Raw genomic sequence first — 26,632 nt, forward strand, 5'->3', positions numbered from 1 at the left:
GTCTTGGTGATACTTTTTTCAATATATAATCAACATGATTATGCCATGTACCATCGTCAGATATTAATACCCCTAAGTGTTTATGAGATTTTACACTAGTTACATTTATATTGTTCATGGTAATAGGATAATAGATTCCTGGTAGTTTTCTTGCTAATTAATAACGATTATGTCTTATCGAGATTGAATTTGACTAAAGGCGGTATGGTATCATCAGCAAATAATTTTATTTTACAATTTATGTCATTCACTATATCATTTATGTATACGAGGAAGAAAAGAGGTCCTAAGATTGAACCTTGAGGTACACCTGCTTTGATATTTTGAGTTTCCGAGGAAAGACCATTTATTACAACCCTTTGACTTCTGCCAGATAAATAATTTTCGCACCAAGCTAGTAATTTCCAAGATATGTCCGATTCTTTCATTTTATGTATAAGACCCCTGTGCCAAACATGATCAAAGGCTTTACTTATATCACAAAATACAGCAATAATTTCTTTACCCGCGTCTAAAGCCTCCCAATATCATTTGAAATGTCTAACAATTGATTTGTTGCAGACTCCCCTGGTGTGAAGCCTGATTGACAATTTGCCAAAAAAAATTGTATCTCTAAAAAAATTGTAAACGTGTTTAAAAATACGCCTTTCCATTAGTTTGCCAACAATACTTATCAAAGATATGGGTCTTTAATTTGAAACAGTAGTTTTATCGCCTTTCTTAAAAACTGGTGTAACATTCTCTATTTTCCATAAAGAGGGATATATACTACAGTCGATGGACTTGTTAAATAATTTGGCTAGAATTGAAATAACAGACTGTGTCCTTGCTGCCTTAACTATTCTTGGAATCATTTTATCTGGACCAGAAGCTTTGGAAATATCTAACATATTGATTGCATCTTCAACATTTTGTTCCGTAATATTAATATTTTCGAGTTTTTTTATCAGGGGTATTTACATTACAGGGTAGTGTTATATTAGAGTCATCAATAGTAGATTGACTAATAAAGTAGTTATTAAAAAGGTCTGCCTTTTCTTTATTATCTCCATTGTATATATTAGTATGTATCAGCGTTGGTATATGAGATGTTTTGGCTGAGAAAAATTGTAAAAGTGTTAATCAATTTCCACCAGTCTCGTGTCGATGTAGACATACATTTTATCTTACGGGTTAACTTTAAAATATGTTCATTTTTTGCTCTCCTAAAAGCATCAATACATTTATTTCCTGCCTGTCTAAATTGTAGCCAATGATATGGATTTTGTGTACTTTTAGCTTTCCGATGTAATCGTTTCCGAACCCTTATTAATGTTCTAACTTCATTATGCATCCATAGTGGTTCATTTTGCCTTATTGTTACAGTTTTATTAGGAATACATCCTTTTGCAGTGTTCTAAATTGTGGAATTAAAAAACCCAGCGAATGCATCAATTGTTAAGTTTTCAAGTGGATTAATCCAGTCTATATCATTCAATCTATCTCAAAACATTTTATAATCATCATTCTTATATAACCAAATATGCCTTTCGATACTCATATTAAAAGTATTAAGACCAATATCTAAAAAAAAGTGTAAATAGGACAGTGATATCTAGTCTTAGCTGGTAAGAAGGATTCGCCCACAAAAACTTCCTTTATAACATTTATATCATTTGTCATAAATATATCTAAAGGAGAGGAAGAGTGTTCTGTAAAATGAGTAGGCTCGTAAACAAATTAAATGAAATTATATCGATACATTATGTCACTGATATGATGCGAATTAGTAGCTAACTGATTTTCATTAAAATCACCTGTAATTAAAACATTGTCAGGTTTATAATTAGCTACCATATCAATAGAATAATATATTAAATTCCAAATTTCATTATTTGGTTAAGTACTGGATCAGCATTACTCATACTGAATAAATGACAACTTGGCTTGCCATATCAAATACGTATATAAGAACTTTAAACATTTTAGCTCATAGCATAGATCTGTCTATTTTCGAATTAACCTTTTTAAATGTTTTTTTTTAACAATTCCCAAATCGTTGCATATCGATGTTCCGCTGCATAAAAAATGTTTTTACGTTTCTATTGACACCTGGATGCTATGAATTTATCAAACTATGTGTAAGTTTTGAAAACAATATGTAAAATGCTAGATTGAATGTATCATGAATCATTTTGAATATCTTAAAATTCCAGGACAGGATATATCGACATAAAGTATGTCCATTTACCAGTTCAGGGAACTTTAGCCATTCAAAGGCTCTTAACACGATGAAGTTTGAATTTGCACTAAGAAACCTAGCCATCATGGCAGGATATCACCAATTAAATCAAATTAATTACGAAAGTGATTTGTTAATTTTTAATGTCCTGAAACCTGTCTTACATGTAACAGACGATACAAAATTTAAAAAGTAAAGAAGAAAAGATTAGTTATAATATGTTATATTGATTTATTTTATATATTTTTGAAACCTGTGTTTGGTTTCAGAAAAGAAATCATGAATAACAAACAAAAGGCATGTTCAGTTCTTCATTTTAATATACACAACGTTTATGTAAACATATATTTTTCATATAAAATAACATGACAATATTGATGTCTATATAGCAATGTTTCTGAACAAAATGACATAGCTGATGAAGAGTCATGACATCAGTAGCTAATTAATTAACTCCAGTAAATTAGTGTCTCCCCAATCTTCTGTATACAGCTTTTCGTAAATCATTTTCCTTTTAAATTAGTGTATCTCCTCCAAATTCATCGGCATTTTAGGTTGCTTGTTCTTCCGGTGCTAGTTTTGAAATTATTCCCAGTAATTATTAATTCAAAGATCATGACTGATAAGCTTAAAACCTTTAGGACAGAGATATACTCCTAGCCAGGAAACCTGTTCTTATGAAAAAGAAATCCTATAATGACTCTTTTTGTTATATTGAAAGTGGAAGGAAGTTGGAAAAGCTCCAAAGTATTGTACACAAGACAAAAATCAAATAGCACCTTTAAAGAGATTTTATCATATAGAATTATACCATCTGATTCGTCCTTTTGGGGCTCTTCAGTCAAATGCGACAACGTTAATCTCTCTTCTTTATAGATACAGTATAGAGCGATGGCAGAACAGTACCATAAAACAATTCTATTCTAGTCTTTGTTTTATTTGCTTCAAATATCAATACTCAGCAACATACAATATAAAAAGAAACAAATCGATCGTTAATACATTTGTCATTTAGAAATTAATCTTTGAATACAAAACATGATTTTTCGGTACAAAATCACGTGCGGCCGCATTATAAAGTCAATAAACTCCGTCCAGTATAACCAAATCTTTTTTTTTTAATTTAATCTTTTTAGAAACAAGATATTGAAACAAATGTTCTGTTATTTTGTTTTACCGGTAAAACGTTTAATCTAGTGCTAGCTACATAGTTACGATTTATCTAAAATGCAAAAATGAAAAAAAGAGTCGAATTGTAAAAATGACTTTATTGTCGTTGAAGTAGTAAAATGGGTATTGATGACTGTGCTAATCGCTCTAACGATAAAATGTCTTTTAAATGACCACAATGATTTGACCCCTCAAACATATAATGATATGTTATTATTTTTTTATCAACAGATCAGACGATATTGGGACATAAATGTATAATGCAATGACTAGTACACGTTTAAACACATAATATGCGTACATACAATTCTTCATCATATTTACTTCTATAGATATGCATTGCCAAGAGATCACTACAATATTGTTCAGTTTGAGACTGCACAGCTATTTCCAAACCTTACATAATTATTTATCTTAATTTTCTATCCCGTGATCAAGATAACTCAAATTTATCCAGAGACAGGGCTTGTATATGCTTGTTGCCCAGTTCCCGGATAAATCATTCGATTTCATAAAATATTTTGAAATGAAATTTATACATATACCATTGCAATTGAATTTAATTAAAAAGTGTCAATAATTTTATCACCGTATCTAAGCGATGACAAAATGCATTTGGAACTTGTTTTTTCCCTCCCTTAAGTGTTACAGTTTTTTTCCTCAGCATGGTTGTTACTGATCTGAAAGATCATTTAAGAATAACTCATTTTAACCATTCTCTAAAGTCGGATGATACGGGAACAGGATTTCATCCATGTTTTTACTTCATCGGCTTCATTTCATACCAGATGAAGAAGAGTAGGGTAAATGTAAATCGACATTGAGTCATGGAATCTATCGGTAAACCTTTGTTAACTGTAAAGTATCATTTCTTCCTCCTTTTCAGACTCTCGGACACCACCTGTTCCCCTATATGATCTAGATGATCTCCAACTAATATAACGTTACAGTTTAGAACCCTTTTCCTCGAACGCCATGTTATCCGTTGCGTACTGTCCAGGCGTGTGTTGCTGTGATTTATACTCCTTCGACATGAAGAGTTCCTGTACTTCCTCCAGAGTCTTGTTCTTGGTTTCCGGAAGTATAGCGGCAATAGTGATGAGTCCTATCAGAGATATACCGGCAAACAAGAAGAATGTACCTGAGGAGTGAAAATATATTATTAGTTATCGATAATATTTCATAGTCAAGTAACAGCTGAATAATGTTTCTTGCATCTTCGCCAGCCAAGGCATGTGATTGCGTTACACTCCACGGCGTTACACTCCACGAATGTTGAGTGAAAACTCAATCAGAAGCTTTGGCTAGCGAAGGTGTGCTACTTGATATTGTAAGGGTTACGTTCTCTTTCGTTCTCTGCACCATTGGAATATGTATTTACTAACAACAAGCTCTTTAATTACATTGGTGTCAGGGGGAAACCCCTGACCAATCTCTAAACCGGTGTCAGTTGACAGTGAGTGACGGTCAACTTCAAAACAAGTCGATTTAACGGTATGGCGACCTCGATATTCGTTTGGTGTACATGAATGCATCAACAAGTCTTTTTCATCCAAAAGATGGCGGTAAATAAGCCTTCGATTTTACCATGGCATATTCAAGGGGTGTAAAGACCGAAAGTGAACTTAGTCCCCGGAGTATCGAGGATACAACAAAACTATCGCGAGCTGAATGATGACGGTAAATAGTGTTATTTTGGACTTTGCTTTGTAAGTAGTTAGTCCGTATTTCAATTAATCAAATCATTTGGGAACCGGGAAATTTAGGATTGGCTAGCTAATGGAGGTAACGAGATTGTTCAAGTTTGAAATTTATCAAATTAAAGTACCCTGAATGGTTTTTGTTACGGTTGTTTATTGTTAGATGAAGTTATAAAATAAAGAACTTTGAAGATGTTTTGTAAAATATCTATCGTTTTCGAGATATGTGCTATTTTGCTGAGATTTACACCTGTACACAAATTTCATTCGCTACCCAGCAGTGACGTCACAAGTGTGTAGCTGTAAATAATGTTATTTTTAAGCGATTCCGTTTTTTCATTCGAGGATGGACTAAAATTACCAAAAATAGACACAATTAAAACAATTATATAGATTATTATAGAGCAACTTCAGAGGAATTTCATTATTTCCCAGAAAGGTAATCCTTTTCGATTTTAACTTTGGTAAAGCCAAAGAAATATAAATCATCGACTATTTTAGATTCGGATAGTGAAAATTTCTCTTGTCAAACATATGTTCCTTTTCAGTAAGCGAAATATATTACCGTATGTAGTGATGGCTTCCAGGAGCGAGAGGAACGTCATCGACACAATGAGATTGGCGATCCAGTTGACAGCGGTGGCGAGTGATGTGCCAGTACTCCTGGCCCATGTGGGGTAGATTTCGGAGTTAATAGTCCAAGGCATAGGTCCAAGTCCTATAACAAACCAAACGTAAACACTAGGAAGGTTTATATAGAACGCTCTATAACATACACATGGTCAAATGTACGGAATTCATGGTTTATATAGAACGCTCTATAACATACACATGGTCAATGCTATGGAATTCATGGTTTATATAGAACGCTCTATAACATACACATGGTCAAAGCTACGGAATTCATGGTTTATATAGAACGCTCTATAATATACACATGGTCAAAGCTACGGAATTCATGGTTTATATAGAACGCTCTATAACATACACATGGTCAAAGCTACGGAATTCATGGTTTACACATAACGTCTTGTTACACATGGTCAAAGCCACGGAATTCATGGTTTATATATAACTTACTGTAACAAACATATGGTCAAAGCTACGAAATTCATCGTTATATATATATGTCCAAGTGTCAAAAATGTTGTCCGATCCCAGGGCTTTATCACCCATCTATTTGGGTCCGTTTAACGGACCCATTCCCAATGACAAAAAAGTGTGATTTTTCCCAATTTTCTACTTGAAAATTCCCAATTCAAATGTATGAACAAATAAATTGTGTTGAAACAAAAAATTCTTTCTGATTACTGTGTTGAGCATGTCGAGAAAATAAATATGATGAGTGGAACTACTGTAGTCTAACCCCAAGCGTGTGTCACTCGGGACCCCTCGTTCCGTGACACGTGGAACTTCATTTGGAGAGTTCCAAATTCATAGTCATTTTGACGTTTTATGTAATGCGGTCTCGGCAACAGGTGTTTACAAGCGTTTGATAGATCGCGAGTTTCATCGCATCATGTCTCACAACAGCAAGTATTACGCTAAAAAAAAAGAAAATCTGACGAAAAGGACAATAAAAAGATAAGTTGTTTCTTTTAAAAACAAACAGTGGACGAAACAGTGGAAAGACAAACACCTGATGACACTCTTGAAGAACTTTTTGTTAGATTCCGAAATAAGAAGGACAGACAAATACTGCTCTAATGATTAATGTCACAATTGGTTGACTGTACTTCCTGTGTTCTGTCTGAATAATCAATCTATCAGAACAACCAACTAAAGGAATTTTTGACTTTTTGTACAATACATGTTGTAATTGTTCCACATTTGGCCAATGATATACTTAATGGTGGCCAGTTTTCACTTGATAATTGATTTCCAATGTATTCATAGAATAATATTTTAATAATCATAGACAATGTTGGTAAATTAGGTTGATTTTTTGTTTAAAATATTAAATAAAATAATCAATATGTAAAAGTTGTCTCAAGAACTTTTTTTCTGATTAAAGTTCCAAAGTATTATGTAAACCACCCTCCTACTTCAAATATCTACCCTGAAAATAGTTGGAGCAGAATGATCTTCTGTTTAAAAAAAAATTATATAAAAGAGTTATATGATACTTATACATTACTTATAAACCCTAGCTACCATATTATAAATATATGCAGACAAGAAATGATGTGTTTAGTTGATACAATGGCATTTGTCCAAATTTCCCAAAACAGCTGTTTTGTCGATCAATTTTTCCCAATTTGACCCCAGGGTCCATTTCCCAAAAGCCCCTGATAAAGCCCTGGATCCCGTTAAAACCAAAATTCTGAAAATGAAATGATACGGAAAAACAACAGAAGGTTTAGAAGAGTTAAAATCTGTCACAACCACGATCCTGAAATATTTACATCCTCGATACTCCAGGGGTTATGATAATACACGCTCTCTTCACAATAATACTCCGGGGCTACGACCACACCACAGGAGTATCGAGGACATCTTTATGGCATGCCATTTACATAACAGTTATAAGTAATTATTGTATCGTTTTTGTGTGCGATAAAATCATTGGCTCAGCTTCCATGACGTATCTAAGGAACTGGAATCAATTTATTTATTTATTTATTTATTTTATTTGAGCAGTTGATTTTTTCACCTGGGGCGAATCCGATGACGAAAAGAGCAAGACCAAGGATAGCCATCCACGAATAATCAGTAGGACAGAAGTTATCGGCCCACGTGTACTTCGGGGAGTCCATATTATAATTTGCCTCGTCACATCGGAACGATGAATTGAATTCCGGATTGGCGTACCGTTCGGTATGCTTTTCCATAGTGGGCAGGCATGACCCGCTGGACATGTTGCCCTTTTCAAAGCAGTACCCACAATCAGAATCCGTGATACAGTCATTGCATACTCTGTAAATTTAAAAGGAATTAATTGCAGTATCATGTCACACGTCGATATCCTGTATAAAATTTAGGACCAGTATCTTTGGGGTCTTACTGTACCGTAGTATCACTGTAGGTAAATTATGATTGGTGTGTCTTCCATTTGGATTTCCACATAATTGTGGGGATAATGTTAATTTTCAGCATACAAAACCAGAGGACATGTCTAGTTAAACAAAAGAGAATTACAATTGTATATAGATTTGGTATTATATGTACAGTGTATATGTAAGGACGGTTTATGAATATAAACATATACTTACGAAAATGCAATGCATTTTGTGTCGTTGGACGGTTCTGTCATAAATATGTCCGGAGAATGTTTTACCGAGAGTTGGAAGCCAACAGCTAGCACTATCAATGCTATAATGACGCCTGGAAAGAAACTAGGAAATGAAAACACCCACCTTCAATATCAGAGCTATAATAACGCCCGGTAAAAAACTAAAATATAATACCAACTGCCCTACTTTAAATGACTTTAGCTGTTGGTAGGACATTGAATAATATAAAATCAAACCAAAACCCTACATAACTGCTAGACGTGTGGACTATACACCTTAATAGCTACCACTCTACGACATTGTCACTATATAACCTTACCAACAGGAGTTCAGCATTACCATCTCATAAACTGCCAGCCGGCGCATTAATAATGGGTCAAGTGAAGCACATCGCAATTGTGGGGAAAAAGTATTAAATATACATTTTCCTTTTGAAAACAATAAACGGAAAGTTTATATTTTGTATTTCTATTATGGTAATTTACATTTAATATTTGTATTACATTGGTTATTCTTGTCCGTTTTTTAATCATCTTACGCTCTATTTTTAATGCGGAACAACATGGTAGAGCACAGTCGGGAATGGCGGGGAAACTTGAATAGCGTTAATTATAGGTTTTTTTTTAATCGCCGGTGGTAATAAACAGTATTAAACTACTTGCAGTTGGTAGTTATGGAATGATAATAACAGTCCACAAATTTAATAAATAGTGCTTCATGTTAAATTTGCCTTTGTCCAGTTGGCATTATCAGCCCATAACTGCCAACTGAAAGCAGTTCAATGCTAGTTTTCATCCAAAATGTTCAGCTAGTGTATCTCAAATACAATGTATTCATTGCTATCCACAGAAGATGTTACGACATAATCTATTTTAGCTTACATGATAAAGTGATTTCAAGATTTTCAGTTGACCAAATATGAACATAGAAAACAAGGAATTCGTTCTATTTCATCATAAAGGAACGGAGTTCTATATTCGCATAAAATACATCGTGGAATATAACTCAAAAAACAATTACAATGTTTTATCTATATTGATGCAGGTACATACATGTTCGGTTCACTTTTCATTGTAAATTCTGTGCAATCGTTTGCGTTTGTCTACACGAAAGCAATTTTACATAGAAAGTATCAGATAGTTGGATTGAATAACATATGGGGTCTTACCAACAAAGCTTATAAGAGTTAATAATTTTCGACCAGATTTCTCCACCAAGTAGATCCCTATAAAAGTACAGAGCATGTTGACGGCATTCGGAACACAAACCAGCCAGATGGCCTGCTGGGAAGGGAAACCGGCCATTCGGAGGATACTGGCGCTGTAATATCTGTAGAGAGATACAAAGATCATATTTAGATTTCAGATTTTATTGATCACTCAGACACACACGTGTGTTACAAGAGGTCAAACATAAACAGCAAATTGTATACATGGCGGAACACAACAAATATCATACGCTCTTTATAATTTTTTCAAGCCTTTCAACAAACTTACAAACATTTGAGAGCACACTAACATCACACAGAGAAACCAAACCTTTCATTTTTGTCAGATTAAGGTATGTACGATTCATGAAGGCTATCACAACACAATGCAAACGTTATAGCTATTTCTAAACGTTATGGTCGAACGTAAAGTTAAACGTCCCGGTGGTAAGCATAACTACAACTCTACCTACAGTGTTTAGGTCATCAACTGTTGAATTTGCTAGTTATTGCCTAATTGGCAACAAACTTATCACATCAATATACATATCCAACAGATCATTAAGTCAATGTTGCTTACATGACGGTGTTGATGCCGCAAAGCTGTTGGAAGAACTGTAGTAGACACCCTATAGCCAGGGCTCGACGAACTGGCTGAGTCTTGAACATCAAACTTAACGTCGCACAAGCATCTGAAATTTGATGGAAACATATACCATTAACAAGCATCCGAAATTCAGCTAAGTGTCTTTGGTACAACCCTTTCCGATCCCTGTGTCGTAAGTTCTGTTGAGTGACTTTTCTTGGCAAAGTTCAAGGTCAATAATATGACATGACGGTGTCATTTTATTCCCAAGTGGACTGGAACAACTCGCAGCGAGACCCTAACACTCCAAATATGAATGACTTATAACATACTACGTTTTATTTTTACCTTTAATGTGAGAGGAAGACACGTATATTTTCTATAATACGACAACTGCCTCATCTCGTCAATATACTCACTTCCCTGTTGTTGTGAGCTCTCGTCTTCCACGGATTCCTTGATCTGGTTAAATTCTGTGTCCACATCCTCTGTTTCTCTGATTTTCTGTAAAGCTTTTCTAGCGTCTTCTTCGCGTCCTTTGGCCATCAACCAACGAGGACTCTCCGGCAAGAAGAAGAACCCTATAAACTGGATGATACTAGGAATGCCAGCCAAGCCAAGCATATACCTGTGTAAATTAAAGATCATGTTAAATTAATCTGGAAATCAAACCTATGTATCGGCTACAATCCATTTTTATTTTAATCTTGCTTACACAGATGTTTACTTTTGAAAGGTGAATATTGAAGAACGTTTTGCATGAAAGCTTTGCAGCCAACATAACATGCTGCGCTAGTCCGTACCTTTATTTTATGATCTACCTGCTTCGTAGCAATATGAAATCTGCTAGCGTAAAACGTAGGGGCCCTACACCAGACATGGTACCAGGGCCATAGGAAACTCGGGCTACTAAATGACATATGATTACCTCCAACCGTTTTCCTTGTCAGTACTAAAAGCCCCGGCAACGACACTGGAGACGAGAATGCCAATAGTGATGAAGAGTTGGTTAAGTGTGACGAGGGCTCCTCGAATGGTGGGAGGGGCCGCTTCAGCTACGTAAACAGGGACGGACATAGACGCGAACCCTGTAACGATAGAAATAGTATTATAGAGTATGAATACACGATTATATAACGAGATGTATTACAGTGTAATACAGTGTAACATGTTTATTGCAATACATTGTACATCATAATCTACAGTAACATTTTTCGGCATAGCCGTATAATATTCTTTTGGCCCCGGATATGACGCGACAGGTGGCGTTACTGGTCAAGATGAAGTACGTGATTGGTCAATGTAGCGGTAAATGCAAAATGTAGATATGCAGTTAAAAACGAAACAAAGTTAAGATTAATGCAAGCTGAATAAGTGGATGTATCTTTTCAAATGACACATCAATAAAATTATATTCCTGATTCAAATGCAGTCTTACCAAAAATGATTCAAATTTATATGATTTTGTTATCCGTGCTGAAACGCATTAGTTCGTGAATTTATTTCACCAGCTGTTTTACATTATAACTACCAGCATTAAAACTATATCGTTTATCTTTTTTTGAGATATTTCTTGTTATACATTGTTATATAGATACAATATAACAAATGATACAAACGTAATTTATAACACGATCGGATACACCATGTAGAACTCGGATTCAAGGACACTGAAAACTCATTTAACATCTCCCACCTACCTCGACCTTTAATTACAACGTAAACAACAGGGACACTATACAACAAAGTTTGTATAATAAGCGTGGTGATTGTAATTTCTCACTTGTTAATTTTCCCTTTCTTGATAGCAACATCCCTGCACCCTCTCCCTACGGTGTTTATTTGTCTTAGTTAATTCGATATTTATAAGGATCTGTTCCCTTTATCACGATTTTCGAGACAGATGTCAACTAAGACTACCGATGGGAAAAAAACAAACTTAAGGTTTCGAAAGATCATGTTGATGAAAACCGCGGGAAAGTTTCATGGTTGACATCATAATCTCATTTGGAAATATTCCTTATGCGATAGTAAGTCAGACGTGTTTGATGTTTTTGATGGCGGGTGTCGTCGTGACCTAGATCTGTATGGCGGGTGTCGTCGTGACCTAGATCTGTATGGCGGGTGTCGTCGTGACCTAGATCTGTATGGCGGGTGTCGCCGTGACCTAGATCTGTCTGGCGGGTGTCGTCGATGAAACAGAAGACGCTTATATTACTCTGCCGTAACGTCTGGGTTGAATTATGGTTGTGTTATAATGTCGGCATCCTTTGTTGTATTTGTTCAGTTGGTATGTATGCTCTGAAGACAACGATCAAATGTATCTCTAAATACTCAATAGTATTTCAAAGATTACCTGTTAATACGAAACGTGCACTAATTGTACTCTCTACTGTACAATTTCACATTCGCACATGGTGAGAAATTTTATGATGCTGAATGATCACTTCTTCACATTCCATAATTTCATGTCCAGTGTTTTGCAAAACGTTCACGTCGACATAATCAGCCAACCGTCTACAAACCTCAAGACAAATTTACTTGCGTCTGTGAAAACAATTACTGTCCATAGAGACGATTTTATGAGCTGTGCGTTACTGCCACAAGTGTTCAAGTGGCTGTTCATATTTTGTCAGCTGTTGTCTAGAAATGACGCCATGCCTGGGTTAAGAATATAATAATACCCAGGATATGCTTTGTTACGTCCCGAGTAATTTTTCTTACAATTCGCTGTCTCTAGAGCTGGCACAATGACAAGTCGTTTTGTCTCGTCAGTATTTCATTACTCTGGTAACCAGCTATTGACTTAATCATGTTGCAAAGTATTTTCGTCTGCAAATATTTGTCATGTAGTTGTTCCAGGACCAGAATACACATGCATATGTAGCCCGAGTTTCCTCCGGCCCTGACACCATGTATACACCAGACATGGTGTCAGGGCCAGAGGAAACTCGGGCCAACATGCATGGTGCCTTGCAAATATTTTATGGGTATGTTCAATACCCAACACGAGAAAGTTAAAATGTGAAAACGTTTGGAGCTCAACGCACGGGCAGATATTTACAGATCAAGTTAATTCAAACTAACTTGAATTATATACTAAAATAAAATTCCATCTTAAAATATTTGTCTAATTTAACATTCAGTCAACATGCTGGTGAACATTGTCAAGCAATGCATACGATCGTCACTATCAACTACATGTACTTAATAATGAGAGAAAATTATAAATATTTTCATTGGTATTATACTATTATACAGTTAATGACGTTTGAAGATGTACATACAATTAAAGAATTATTAATTGGAAAATTGTAATGTCACCGGTATGAAATTCAACAACTACTGTGTTAGTGATAATTCATGATTCTGACATTAGTATGATCATTAATTTTTTTTCTAATGTATTATGACCTAATTTAAATTAGATTCCATGATGACATAGTATTTGGCACTTGACATTAACTGTTTTTCTTTGACCCTCGACCTTTGATCTTTGGTCAAGATAATTCCACCAAGGAACAAGCTCGTTTTTCATTGGTCGACTATTGCTGTATTTCAATTTTGACATTAAGATGTTTTCATGATGACGCGCATGACGTCACGGAAGATCGGATAGTTAAAAAAACATGGCGTGCAGACATATCGCTTTTATGTGGTAAAACAATAAACTGTACATCTGTCTGGTCGACCTTGAATGTATAAACTGGCAGCACATTAAACTCACCTATGCCTACCCCAACAATCAACCTTCCCACGAATAGCATTTCCTTATCCGGTGCTGTCCCCATCACCGCCGCCCCCAACGTGAACATCACACATGACCAAAGAATGGCGAACTTCCGACCATATTTGTCCGTCACCACCCCGGCTACCAGGGAAAAGACGGACGCTGTCACTATGGTACCGCTTACAATCAGTTGTTGCCATAACGTTGACAGGGAGTAAATGTCTCGAATCAGAAGCATGGAACCGGAAATGATACCGGTGTCATACCCAAACAGGAAACCGCCGACGGTGGCGACACATGTCAAGTAGACCACAAAGAACTGACGTGGCGCCTTGTCTCCGAGAATCAATAGCCTGTCTTCCGTTTCCTTCATTCCAATGTTTTCTTCGTGTGGTCCCTAAATTGTGCATTTTACCTTATGAAACATTGCAGTGTCCATACTGCATGAACATAGTTCACTGTCATGTTGACACTTATCTCGGCTGTAATGTACACATGCCTTGGACTATGTGTATTATAGTTTGTTTATACTACACCACACACCGGGGTTGTCAAATATATCGGTTATTCCGCGATCGTGGTGCACAGTGTCCTTACACAACCCGACAATGTCACGGACCATCGGTTATATATTGACAGTATATGAGTTACAAATGTCGCTATATTTAGACTCCTAGGTAAGACTTTAAAATCATGAAGTCAGTTTTTCTACACGCTTAGAAGTTCACACATATATTCATAACTTTTTAACGCGACGATGCTTGACGAGTTATCATTTATACAACAGGTAAGATTTCCGCGCTTATACACATGTGTATTCAGCCCAGGTAGAATGATTGTAAACATCTGTTACGTGTATATGTGCGGACCACATTAATATATTATACTGCTTTGATATATATTGATTGAATAAATGTTTTGTCGAAAACGTCATAAGCAGATGAAGTACTGGTGTCCGTCAGCGTACCCGGCTGTAACATCTTGTTTTCATGGACAGTACATCAAATATCAATATTGCCTTGAAATATTCTAAACTGTGTTTTACACATTCATAGCATTACACACAAAAATATTTAATGTTGCACACATATGTGTCATATGTTAAAAGGTCGTATAGTGCTATCTTTGCCCTCCACTAATTATATATAAGGAGTGCTCGTCAAAACAGGATATGCAAAATCCAGAAAGCGCGGGAAATATAAAAGTATATCTGCGGATTTACATGGAGATTAGGGAAACGTTCGATGTTCGGGGACGGTGATCAATCGGGATACATTCCACGTAAGTCTAGGTAAAACTTAGGTTGTGTCAGGTCCGCAAAAATAAGAATCAGGGTGTCGAAAAGGAAAGTACCAGCTAAGGCATATCAACATATGTCTGACTTCATATGGCAAAAGTTCCGGCCTATCACAAGGAGACTTAACACGAACATACCGCAGCCTCCCAAAACAAACATATGCATTCACCACACGCATGCATGTCCAACGCACGGGAGGCCGTCCTTAAATGACCTTAGCTGTTAATAGGACGTTAAACAAAATAAACCAAACCAAACCAAACTGACTTCATATCGCACGAGCAAATGTAATATTATTGTTGTCTACCTTTAAACTTCATCGCGGTCTTCATCAACCTTACATCTCTCGAAAACCAGATTTGTTTTTTCCGTCGGCAGTATTCGCTATATAGGCGAATGCACGTCTAAATGGGCCTGCCTGTGTATTCTTTATTTGTTCTACCACAAGTCAATCGTCCCTCGGTAGTCTGCGGGAAACTTATAAGATATTCAACTGAAAAATTTTCAGGATATTTTGTTTGACCCTCAAATAGCTTTTGGGGAGAAATTTGAAATTTTGTTGTCCTAATTATGTTCTATCAACAATTGTGGCAACATGTGCCCTTTCAGTGAAGATTTGAACTGATATTGTCATTGGCATTTGTTGGAAGCAATCTTATTTATATGGGTCATTTCCCATGAATATAATAAACTACAAATTGTACTCGTCCCTTATTGTGTATTTGGGGATTTGTGCCCTTTGAACTGTTATCTCGGTAATCTATATATATGGTTCTATATTCATTTGCTTAAGCAGTATTCTTATATTAAAAACAACGAAAAATGTTCCAGCAACAGGATAGGGACTTTAAGAAGTTAATAACCCGTCACCCAAACGTTGTCTATCTGAAATAGCATTTACGACATGACTAGTTAAAGAGGTAAGCTCATAGCAAATACAGAATTCGAATTTGAAATGTTACTGGTCTGCGGGACTATATCTGTGCCAATATCACGTATGAATAAATGTTTTGACGTCAGATAAGACTTGCAGGAGTTAGCTTAAAGATTAGCGGATAGAACCCTATAAGACGAGTGTAAACCTGCCCAATTGATCAGAAACGTTGGTCTTCACCCACACCAGACGACATATATATCTGCAGCATACTGCTGTTGTTGGGGATTGTATTAGCGATACGCCCTTTCGACATATTTATTTCGTTAAGTCGATGGTAATTTGCTTCGTCAGATTGGATGTTAAATCATTCTTCTCGGTGCCAATGCTGTAAATGTACGGATGTTTGAGCTTTTTCACTTTCGCGGTAGTATTAAATCCGCTAAAATTGATAACCGCGAAACAGATCAGGGACTGATTACGTTGAAGAGCTTATCAGAACAGGTAACAGTAAGCTTGCAAAGGCCTTAATTCCATCTAAAGTGTATATTGCTATAATGTTGATTCGTTATCTTCAAACAACAAGAAGTTCTTTGGCCATGCCGATCGGATTTACTGTGTATATAAGGTGTATTGACAGGCAAGGCGAGTGCATGTGCTTCAATCTCGGTCACTTAGTCATCTTTACTTAAAAACGTAACCAGCAGGGATAGATTACAATTACGCTATGAATAATAAGCGTGATGATTTCAATTTCTCACTTGTTAATTTTCCATTTCTAGACAGTAACATCCCTGCTTTCCCTATCTAAAGTGTTAACATGCCCCAGTTGATTCGGTATTCAAGGCCTTGTTCCCATTATCACAGTTTCTGTGACAGATGTCGACTGCTGGATGAGAAATTAACAATAAAGATTTCGAGAGATTTATGTTGATAAAAACCCTAGGAAAGTTACATGGTCAACATCATGATCTCATTTGGAAAAAAATCCGTGTTCGATGCTTTTTGATATGTTTAGTAGTTCTGTAGTCACCACTCTATTTCTCGTCTTGTGACTTACTCCAGATAAGTTACCTAGATCTGCGGGTGTCGTGGATGAAGCAGAAGACGCTTACCACTTCGGAATGTCTGGTCTTGTTCTCCTTGTTCTATGGTATTGTTCGTTTTTTTATCCAAGATGGTTGCATGCTGGTTATTTTTGTCCTCGGTTATTCTTAAAATCCAGCATGCACAATTAAGGAACAAAGGAATCCCACATAATTAATGAAATCTAAGAAAGATCCATCAATAAATTTCTGAGAAATTGTGATGACAACCTGCAACGAGTGGAACTTACATATCTAGTTTGAGAACAATAGTTCAAATATTTCTAGAGAAATAGCGATAACAAATTCCAAGTGTTGAAATCCAAGTTGACTGCCGCCGTGCCTTTTTTTTGTGGTTAGATCGTTTTCAAAATTCCAAAGGCAGATACATGTATCAAGTATGGGACATATCCTTCTCACGAAAAAAACACTGCCCTCCTGCAGGTAGAGCGTCATGATCGTAAATTTTGAAATCATATTTTTGTTCTTTCCAGACGACTTTCTTCTTCCTATTGTCTCCCTTGACAACGTCTCACTTTTGTTCTTCCTAATGTCTCCCTTGACAACGTCTCACTTTTAGTCTTCCCTATGTCTCCCTTGACAATGTCTCACTTTTGTTCTTCCTAATGTCTCCCTTGACAACGTCTCACTTTTAGTCTTCCTAATGACTCCCTTGACAATGTCTCACTTTTGTTCTTCCTAATGTCTCCCTTGACAATGTCTAACTTTTGTTCTTCCTAATGACTCCCTTGACAATGTCTCACTTTTGATCTTCATAATGTCTCCCTTGACAATGTCTCACTTTTGTTCTTCCTAATGTCTCCCTTGACAATGTCTCACTTTTGCCTTTAGCTGAGCGCTTGTTCCTTTGAGGAATATCAGAATCTACAAAAATAGTAGTGCCTCTTCGGCATAACGCTCAACATTTTGCGAGTAGGACGATTTGTTCGCTCATGGTCAGTATAGTGTGACTGATGTGTTTTGCTGGGTGTCTGTAGTATGCTTCAGTTAAGTGTCACTATAAAGTTGACGTTCATTTCGCGCTTTCACATGAAGGCAGACACACACGAATATACTGCAGCCTCACCAAATACACAAAGATACACACGCGAATGCGTCTCGTGCACGGGGGAGGCCGTCCTTAATGACCATAGTGGTTGACAGGACGTTGAACAATTCAAAACAAAACTAAAAATCGCGATAACAAACTTGAGTTGTCAACATTCAAGATGGCCGCCATTCGGCCATTTTGTTTTTACTGACAAGGCTTAAAATGAAATGATCATAACTAGCGAACAAGGGAGAAATATCCTTCTTGTTCTACTAAGGTAACAAACTTCAACTGACAATATCCAAGATGACCGCTTGTCAGTCTTTTTTTCCCTCGATCAGACACGAATATTGGGTACAACGAGGGGCCAAGGGAAACCCTACACATCAATTGTGGACATAGTACGTATACTGTACATCTTGCGACGTCATGTGATCACACAACTGTGTATTTAACATACTAAACAATAATGATGCTATATTGATATAATATTTAAGGTTATGTAGGAATGAAAGAATAACGCTAAACGCTCAACTTGATTCACGCGATCGTCTAACGAAGTTAAACAGTGGGAAATATGACAGATTATTTTGATGAAAATATGTTTTATGGTAAACGCGGATTAATAAAGAGTCTTCGTTCAAAAGTTAACTTGATGACCTTACATAACATGCCATTGTCGGCCTGATGTACCTCGTGACGACTGCGATACTGATAACAACTTCGATATGGATACGCTCAGTCAATACTGCTATCTCTTGTGGTAAGTACAAAACAGATTATAACAACTGTAGTACTTACATACATAATGCCACCTATCTATGGATGATGGACTGCCTTCGCCTTATAAGTCACCAATCCCGATCCAGCCGCGACTATATTTTATAATTTTGCTATTATTATATCATCAAATCCCAACATAAAAAGTACAGTGATACATTTGAATAAGGCATGACATTTTATCTGAAGTGAGCTGCATTTATGACTGAACTCTGTGAAAATCATCCACTTTTTATAACAGCAATATGTAAATAAAACCATGAAAATGTCACTTACCAATACCCATGCCGACGATGAGTCGGCCGACCAGTAAAACGACTTTATCATTGGACACTGCCATGACAACGGCTCCGATGGTGAAGACAAAACTAGCCAACATGACGACGACTTTCCGTCCGAATGCATCCGTCAGAACCCCGGCCACCAGAGCGAAGAAGGCGGCGGCTCCAATAGTGGCACTTACAATGGCTTCCTTCCATACCGTGGTTAGGGAGAAAACGTCTCCGATCAGGAGAAGGGCTCCGGACACTATACCGGTGTCATAACCAAACAAGAAACCACCAATTGTAGCAAAGCACGTGAGAAACACAACGTAAAACTTACATGCACCCTCGGAATCGTCCTTACCCATTGTGTAATGACTATTATTGCACGGACTATATAAGGCTTACTTCATGTATGTTCTGTTAGATAAAGTAGGGTCTCCTTGTAAAGAGAGAAATGCGAACAAGGTCCAATGAGGCTGATAAAGATAAAGATGCTTCGTGTAGAAAAATACGGAAGCAGATTATATCACTCCACCAATGGACACACGCACATTGGATACAGCTTAAACTGATTCACGTCTCCGGAGACGTCGCCGCCGAACGCTGAATACAGGCTCATACAAGTGTTAAGATTATATATATCATTGAACGCCCCCCTCCTTATCGGAGGAATTGCTGTAATCGTCAGAACATTTGGGTTAGCTGGCAGACAACTTCGGAATTCGGGTGGTCCTTTAGGAGTTTACATAGCATTGACCGCAAGTATTGGAATTATTATACGTAAGATGTAAGTTCCGAATGTGCTCACTTCCTCATTCAGATAGTCTTAAACGAAGTGATAAGTAAGACGATTCTAAAAAAAAAAACACAACAAAACACAAAAATACTTTCCAGTCAGTATTTATCAAGAAAAGAGGACATGAAGGGATATGGCCTATTGGACGAGAAATTTTTGAGATAAAATACAATATAACAATCAGACGACTGTAAATACATGTAAACAATATGACAAGACGAGGATGAATGTTATCATTCCTTTATATATTCAGTGTTGTTAAAGGTCTCCCCTTTCCGTGGCTTGCTTTAGTACAGATTTGGTGTAAACAAGTATTTACAAAGAAGATTTTGAAAAAAAAATCTTCATTTTAAATGAAAAAGCAAACAAACAAAATTGACAAAAAAATCACCAATTTATTCCAAATCGCAAATATTCGCAATATCAATTACGATCTGCAACAAACTAAACGAAAGCTATCTGACGTAAAACGAGACAAGTTGATATATCATGAACGGTCTATTTAAAAAAAAAACCGCATATATTTACTGCACCATGTGACTAATTTATTAATTTACACCTCATTAGTGTTATTAAAATTAAAACTACAGAATTCCACATCTAAAATGTTCCGGAAAATATAGAAACGTATGTAAGGTAAATGGGTACGTAATTAGTAATGTAGACTGGTAAGACTAATGAGTTGACATATTTTGTACTACTAAATTTGACCTCAGCGAGGATTGGTTGAACTACTGACCAATGTAAACAGGTGAAACATAGACTATCTGCGAGAGCCGATAAACTGATGGAAGTTAGGACGAATAGCGATATATCTAGGATGGCTTGACCTCGCACCATTCGAACCCTGTCAACGTAGATTTCCGAGCTTAAACAAATTATGGGCCCCAGGTAGTCTTTGTCACAAGCGTTTTCACGTGGAGATCTTAACAATACACTTATTGTTTGGCTTTTTCTATTATCTGTTTCAGGAATGTTTCTTTTCCTAAATCACATACAGATGTACGAGCATTAACATGATTCTTGAGCTTATATCTATATAAACAGTTCGCAAATTATTAGCATCCACTATAACAGTTCGCAAATTATATTAGCCATTACATGTACATAAATATGTTGAAATGCCAATCATACTTGGCAAGTTTTTCAAATGGAAAAAGATGGAAAATGACAGTTGCATTTTTACTCTGTACACATGATTGGTTTAAAAATTTAATGACATTGATTTGTTTCATATTTTGGTCAAACGACATTCAGTGCAAACTGTTTCGAAAGTTGCTCGCGAATTATTGATAAAAAATGAACTTATCCAAATAAAGTCATTTTTCTAAAATAGAAATAACATGTGATTCTTTTCATGTGTTGCCTGCTATGAGCCACTTCTGTTGTTCAGTGATTTTTACCACGGAATGCTATTTATTTTGACTACGTTTGATATAATCAGATTTTTATCTTGTTTATTTCTGTCTTATCATTGAGACGTTTTGCACATAACAGTTTTGGCACTTTGTCGTTGTTGACCCCAGTTTTAATATCGATCTGTGTTTCGTTAACCCTGTATCAATCTCTCACAAACGTGTCATAGTTGCGTAAGATAAGAAATGAATAACCATCCTGATGTAGTCAAGTCTTCTGATTACATAACCTGACAGTATGTGTTTACCTGTACAGGTATTCTAATACCCTACGTACCTTACCTACCTACCTACCCTACCTACCTACCTAACTTACCTTACCTACTTTTTATATCGTTTTTTTCCTTACAGTTCTCAACAACAAGCTAATACAAACACAGACTTTGAAGTACTTAGTGAGTAGCAGAACTCTGCTACTAAAATCTAGTATAGCAATCAAGACATATTTTAGGCGACAAGGATTGTTCTAGTTTAACTTTAGGACTATTGATTTCAGATATAATAATGTGTTTAGTCTTGAACAAAATAAATTGTATTGTTATGTAAACTTTTGAATGAGCAATAATTAATGTTGTTATTCTAAATCCAAATCTTTCTACATGTATATGCCAACTATCCATAACAAATCTTCAAACCTAGAAATATATAAAACAGAATGTAAATTGCAAGATATTTCATTTCTTTTCAGAAAATTATTTTTCTAGACAGTTTGGAACTATAAGTAGTATAGGGATCGGGAATGGTACAACGTCTTGAGGAAAGGTGTTCAAGGACATTCAGAAACATGTTTGGTTTCTTGAAAATCAACGTTCATTTGATCAACAACTGTAGTATGATTGACGGTATCAACGCAATACTGCTACCATGATTGATTTAAAGAGACTAAGCAAGGCAATAGCTGCGTGGAGAATGGTCTGATTGAAAAACTCTCAGTTAGGAAAACAAATAATTAAACGTTTATTTTTGTGAAGTTACAGAATGCAATACCAAGGTACTGATAACAGTTATATACCAAGGTACTGATAACAGTTATATACCAAGGTACTGATTACAGTAATATACCAAGGTAGTGATAACAGTTATACACCAAGGTACTGATAACAGTAATATACCAAGGTACTGATAACAGTAATATACCAAAGTACTGATAACAGTTATATACCAAGGTACTGATTACAGTAATATACCAAGGTACTGATAACAGTAATATACCAAAGTACTGATAACAGTTATATACCAAGGTACTGATTACAGTAATATACCAAGGTACTGATAACAGTTATATACCAAGGTACTGATAACAGTAATATACCAAAGTACTGATAACAGTTATATACCAAGGTACTGATTACAGTAATATACCAAGGTACTGATAACAGTTATATACCAAGGTACTGATAACAGTTATATACCAAAGTACTGATAACAGTTATATGCCAAGGTACTGATTACAGTAATATACCAAGGTACTGATAACAGTTATATACCAAGGTACTGTTAACAGTAATATACCAAGGTACTGACAACAGTAATATACCAAGGTACTGATAACAGTTATATACCAAGGTACTGATAACAGTTATATACCAAGGTACTGATAACAGTTATATACCAAGGTACTGATAACAGTAATATACCAAGGTAGTCATAACAGTAATATACCAAGGTACTGATAACAGTAATATACCAAGGTACTGATAACAGTTATATGCCAAGGTACTGATTACAGTAATATACCAAGGTACTGATAACAGTTATATACCAAGGTACTGTTAACAGTAATATACCAAAGTACTGACAACAGTTATATACCAAGGTACTGATAACAGTAATATACCAAAGTACTGATAACAGTTATATACCAAGGTACTGATTACAGTTATATACCAAGGTACTGTTAACAGTAATATACCAAGGTACTGACAACAGTAATATACCAAGGTACTGATAACAGTAATATACCAGGGTACTGATAACATTAATATACCAAGGTAGTGATAACAGTTATACACCAAGGTAGTGATAACAGTAATATACCAAGGTACTGATAACAGTGATATACCAAGGTACTGATAACAGTTATATACCAAGGTACTGATAACAGTAATCTGTCCTTTTTTTATTTACTGATTTTATTTTATTTCAATTCATTTTTTATTGTTTACCTTAGAATATGAAAAAAACTAAGCGAATGAATTCCAGCCAGCTTTTTGCAAACAGGAGACACGATTCATGAACGTTCTAGATGTTCCAATTCACATAACCACAGTTTTCGTCGTATGTCATATTAAGTACAACTTACACTATGTAGACGACAGCAATCATTTTATAATGTTGATCCGAGTTGAAAAAGTCCTTAAATAAGTAATGTTGTCAGGCTGTTATTCTGGTTCTCGAGAGCTCCTGGTAAAAAAAGCAAGGCAACTAATGATATTACAATTGATCGATGTCAAATCTGTAATCATATCTGAAGATTCAAAAGATTCCTATTTTGAGATTAGCTCGATGCTTCCGTGATGTTCGAGAACCCGTTGTCATGTTTGTATTGGCTTTGCGTCAATAACCGCTTCTATGACTGTATTACAGCTGTCTCCTCAAAGCAGTGCAAACTAGTCGGTGCATTGTGGAAATGTGACCCCTGTAGAAATCGAACCCTGGGTCAAATTATCATAGGGGTCATATTTTGACGTTTCACCGGCTTATTTCCATGCATTTATAATGAGTCTCAATAGTTTTTTATTAATAAATTGTAATCTTGACATCAAAAAGACTATACATGTATTGAAATTATCAGCATAGCGTGGTCGGCATGCACAATATATATCTCATATCTTGACATGTGGCGTGGGACGCTTTACGAGTATTACCATGTAGTGAATCGATGGCTTCGTGCTTTTAGCTGTTTAAATCGCCGTCTTTAGCCCCTTGTCTTTCCGTCGTATAAAAGGACACTAGGTCAGTTTTAAGAGAAATACACAGAAGAACAAAATCCTTTATCTGCCAGATAAGGCTCTGAAAGGACCAGATAGCAGGAACCGCTTACAACACGAATCCAGATGTTCGTCCGTTAGTATCGCCATGTTTGATCAGATGAAGTTTATCACATACTTCGATTCATTAATTTCCCTGTGTTATTTCAAGGTCAAGAAATATATAGTAGACCTAAGACAATAACGATTGTGTTTTGGTATATTGTTAAAAATAAAATTGGAGACTGAGGAATATTAAAAGCCAATATTGGTCTTTAAAATTAATTAAATTATGTTTGTTTCCTTCTATATTTCAAACCGTTTGATCTCATTTTGGATTACCTATTTGATGAAACAGCTGCTTGAGGCAGCAGTATCCGGCATGCATGTTGTCAATTACATTAAATTCATACTTTAGAGTGCTTCTATTTGGGTTTCTATACAATCATTTGGTCCATAGCTATACCCTGTAGAAATATATCTAGATAGAATGTAGACCGTATCAGAAGGTTGAACTTCTTATGTAAATATCAAAAGATATCCCGTTTTTTTTTTATCAGCGAATTTGGAACACAGACGTTATCAATTGTGTACATAATGTGTGTAATTGAGTGCATTGCACGTTCTTCAGGACTCCAGGGACAAGTTATTCAAAATGTGACTAGCTTAATCAGTTGATTACAAAAATATTATTTCTCGTTTACTTCAAAACTTGTGTATATTCCATAAAATAGGCAGAGGAAAGATAGTCCGAGTTTCCTCTGGCCCCGACACCATGTCTGGTATAGGAGGGGTGCTGTAGAATGTAATTTTGTCATGTTAGTTATACATGAAATTATTGTATCATCATTTCAAAACTGTTGTTAAACTGCGACTAGCCTGATCACTTTTTGAACACTAGGTCCTGACAAACATGCAATACACATTTTTAGTATGTACATAAATAAGTAAGTAATTAGAATGCGATCATTTTGTAAGTGATACCAGTATCATTTCCCCAAAAAATCTTCTGACAAGATTTTCTGAGATTTTGTTTATGAAATAATAAACATGGCTTCTTAAATAGCATTACAATCACGAAACATGTTATAATATCAAAAAGTTGTATTATGAAACATAACATTTAAGTGCATTAGTTGGATAAGAATCTACAAGGAAAGGTGGGAGGAGTTGACAGCAGAAGAAGTCATTGTCTCCTGCCGAAAATGGTTTTGGGGTTAGCTCATTGACCCTGAACTAAGCAATTCTTATTATTTTTCAACACAATCCCCTTCAGTTTCTATACACTTTTGCCAGCGGTGTTTAAGGGCCTCTATGCCACTTTTATAGAACTCCTTTTCTTGGCTGTTCATAAAGTCATCCACTGCATATAAGGGTTAAGGTTAGGTTGCCTGAAATAGTTGTTTTCAGTTTTGGAAATAGATGAAAGTCTGATGGAGCGAGATCAGGTGAATAAGGCAGACGCTCAATCAATTTAAAGCCACAATCGTGAATGGCAGCCATGGCAATGACAGACTCTTTTACCCTAACGCAAACCATAACCGATTTTGTCCATTTTGCAAAAGCCGCTTGTCTTGTTTACTTTAGCGTGCTACCTCGTCGATATAAACTAACCAAATGAGACCAGTCACTGGGTACATGGCCCTATATAGTCAGAGAATAGAAGGACTTAAAAGAACATCCTCGAGTACCTCCTTCAATACGAGGCTCACAACTTATCAATGATCCCTCGTAAAAGTGACTATTCTTCTTTACTAACTATTTTGGACATGGACATTTCTAGACATCAGTGGTTGTATAGTAAAAAATGCAAAATCGGCAACGCTTAAAAGTAAACACATAAGTGTCAATCAAGGCAACACAGCAGGTAACCCCGTCCTGTTTAGAAAAAATATATGTCGAGATATCTTCTAGTGTAAGTTCCTATTTGGCTATAGTTATTTTAACAACGAGTGTGTGATCATTGAATTTAGAAATATAAATATATAAGAAAACGTCATGCTTAACCAAAACTTAATGTGATTTATTTGATTTACCGATATAAGCTGCTTCATATCACTCTGGGTCTGGCTGAGGATAACTGCTCCCTCCCCCTCCTACACACCACCACGACCACGAATTGACAAACATGATAGGTCTTGAGAATGCAGAAATGATTCCAACAAAGTCATATAGAGATAACTTTTAACCTGAACTCGTCATATCACGGAGACTCTAATATGTGTACCTGTCATTGAGCTTTTTAGCTACCC

At 36.0% G+C, this 26,632-nt stretch overlaps 1 protein-coding gene across 2 annotated transcripts; it reads right to left on the reverse strand.

The window, feature by feature from the left end:
- Positions 1 to 2,523: 2,523 nt before the first annotated feature.
- Positions 2,524 to 19,807, reverse strand: LOC117330612 (proton myo-inositol cotransporter-like). Of its 2 annotated transcripts, none has more exons than XM_033889037.1 (9): positions 19,211 to 19,807; positions 11,046 to 11,205; positions 10,537 to 10,745; positions 10,112 to 10,223; positions 9,493 to 9,653; positions 8,304 to 8,415; positions 7,745 to 8,007; positions 5,657 to 5,809; positions 2,524 to 4,532 (listed from the first exon to the last, which is right to left on the reverse strand). In XM_033889037.1, exons 1-9 carry the CDS (start codon positions 19,563 to 19,565, stop codon positions 4,336 to 4,338), a joined length of 1,722 nt encoding a protein of 573 aa, XP_033744928.1. In that variant the 5' UTR covers positions 19,566 to 19,807; the 3' UTR covers positions 2,524 to 4,335. The 2 variants fall into 2 exon arrangements, with proteins under 2 accessions (XP_033744928.1, XP_033744927.1); XM_033889036.1 differs by lacking the exon at positions 19,211 to 19,807 and adding an exon at positions 13,845 to 14,463.
- Positions 19,808 to 26,632: the final 6,825 nt, after the last annotated feature.

This window comes from Pecten maximus, chromosome 7 (genome assembly GCF_902652985.1).
Source record: "Pecten maximus chromosome 7, xPecMax1.1, whole genome shotgun sequence".
Lineage (NCBI taxonomy): Eukaryota > Metazoa > Mollusca > Bivalvia > Pectinida > Pectinidae > Pecten > Pecten maximus.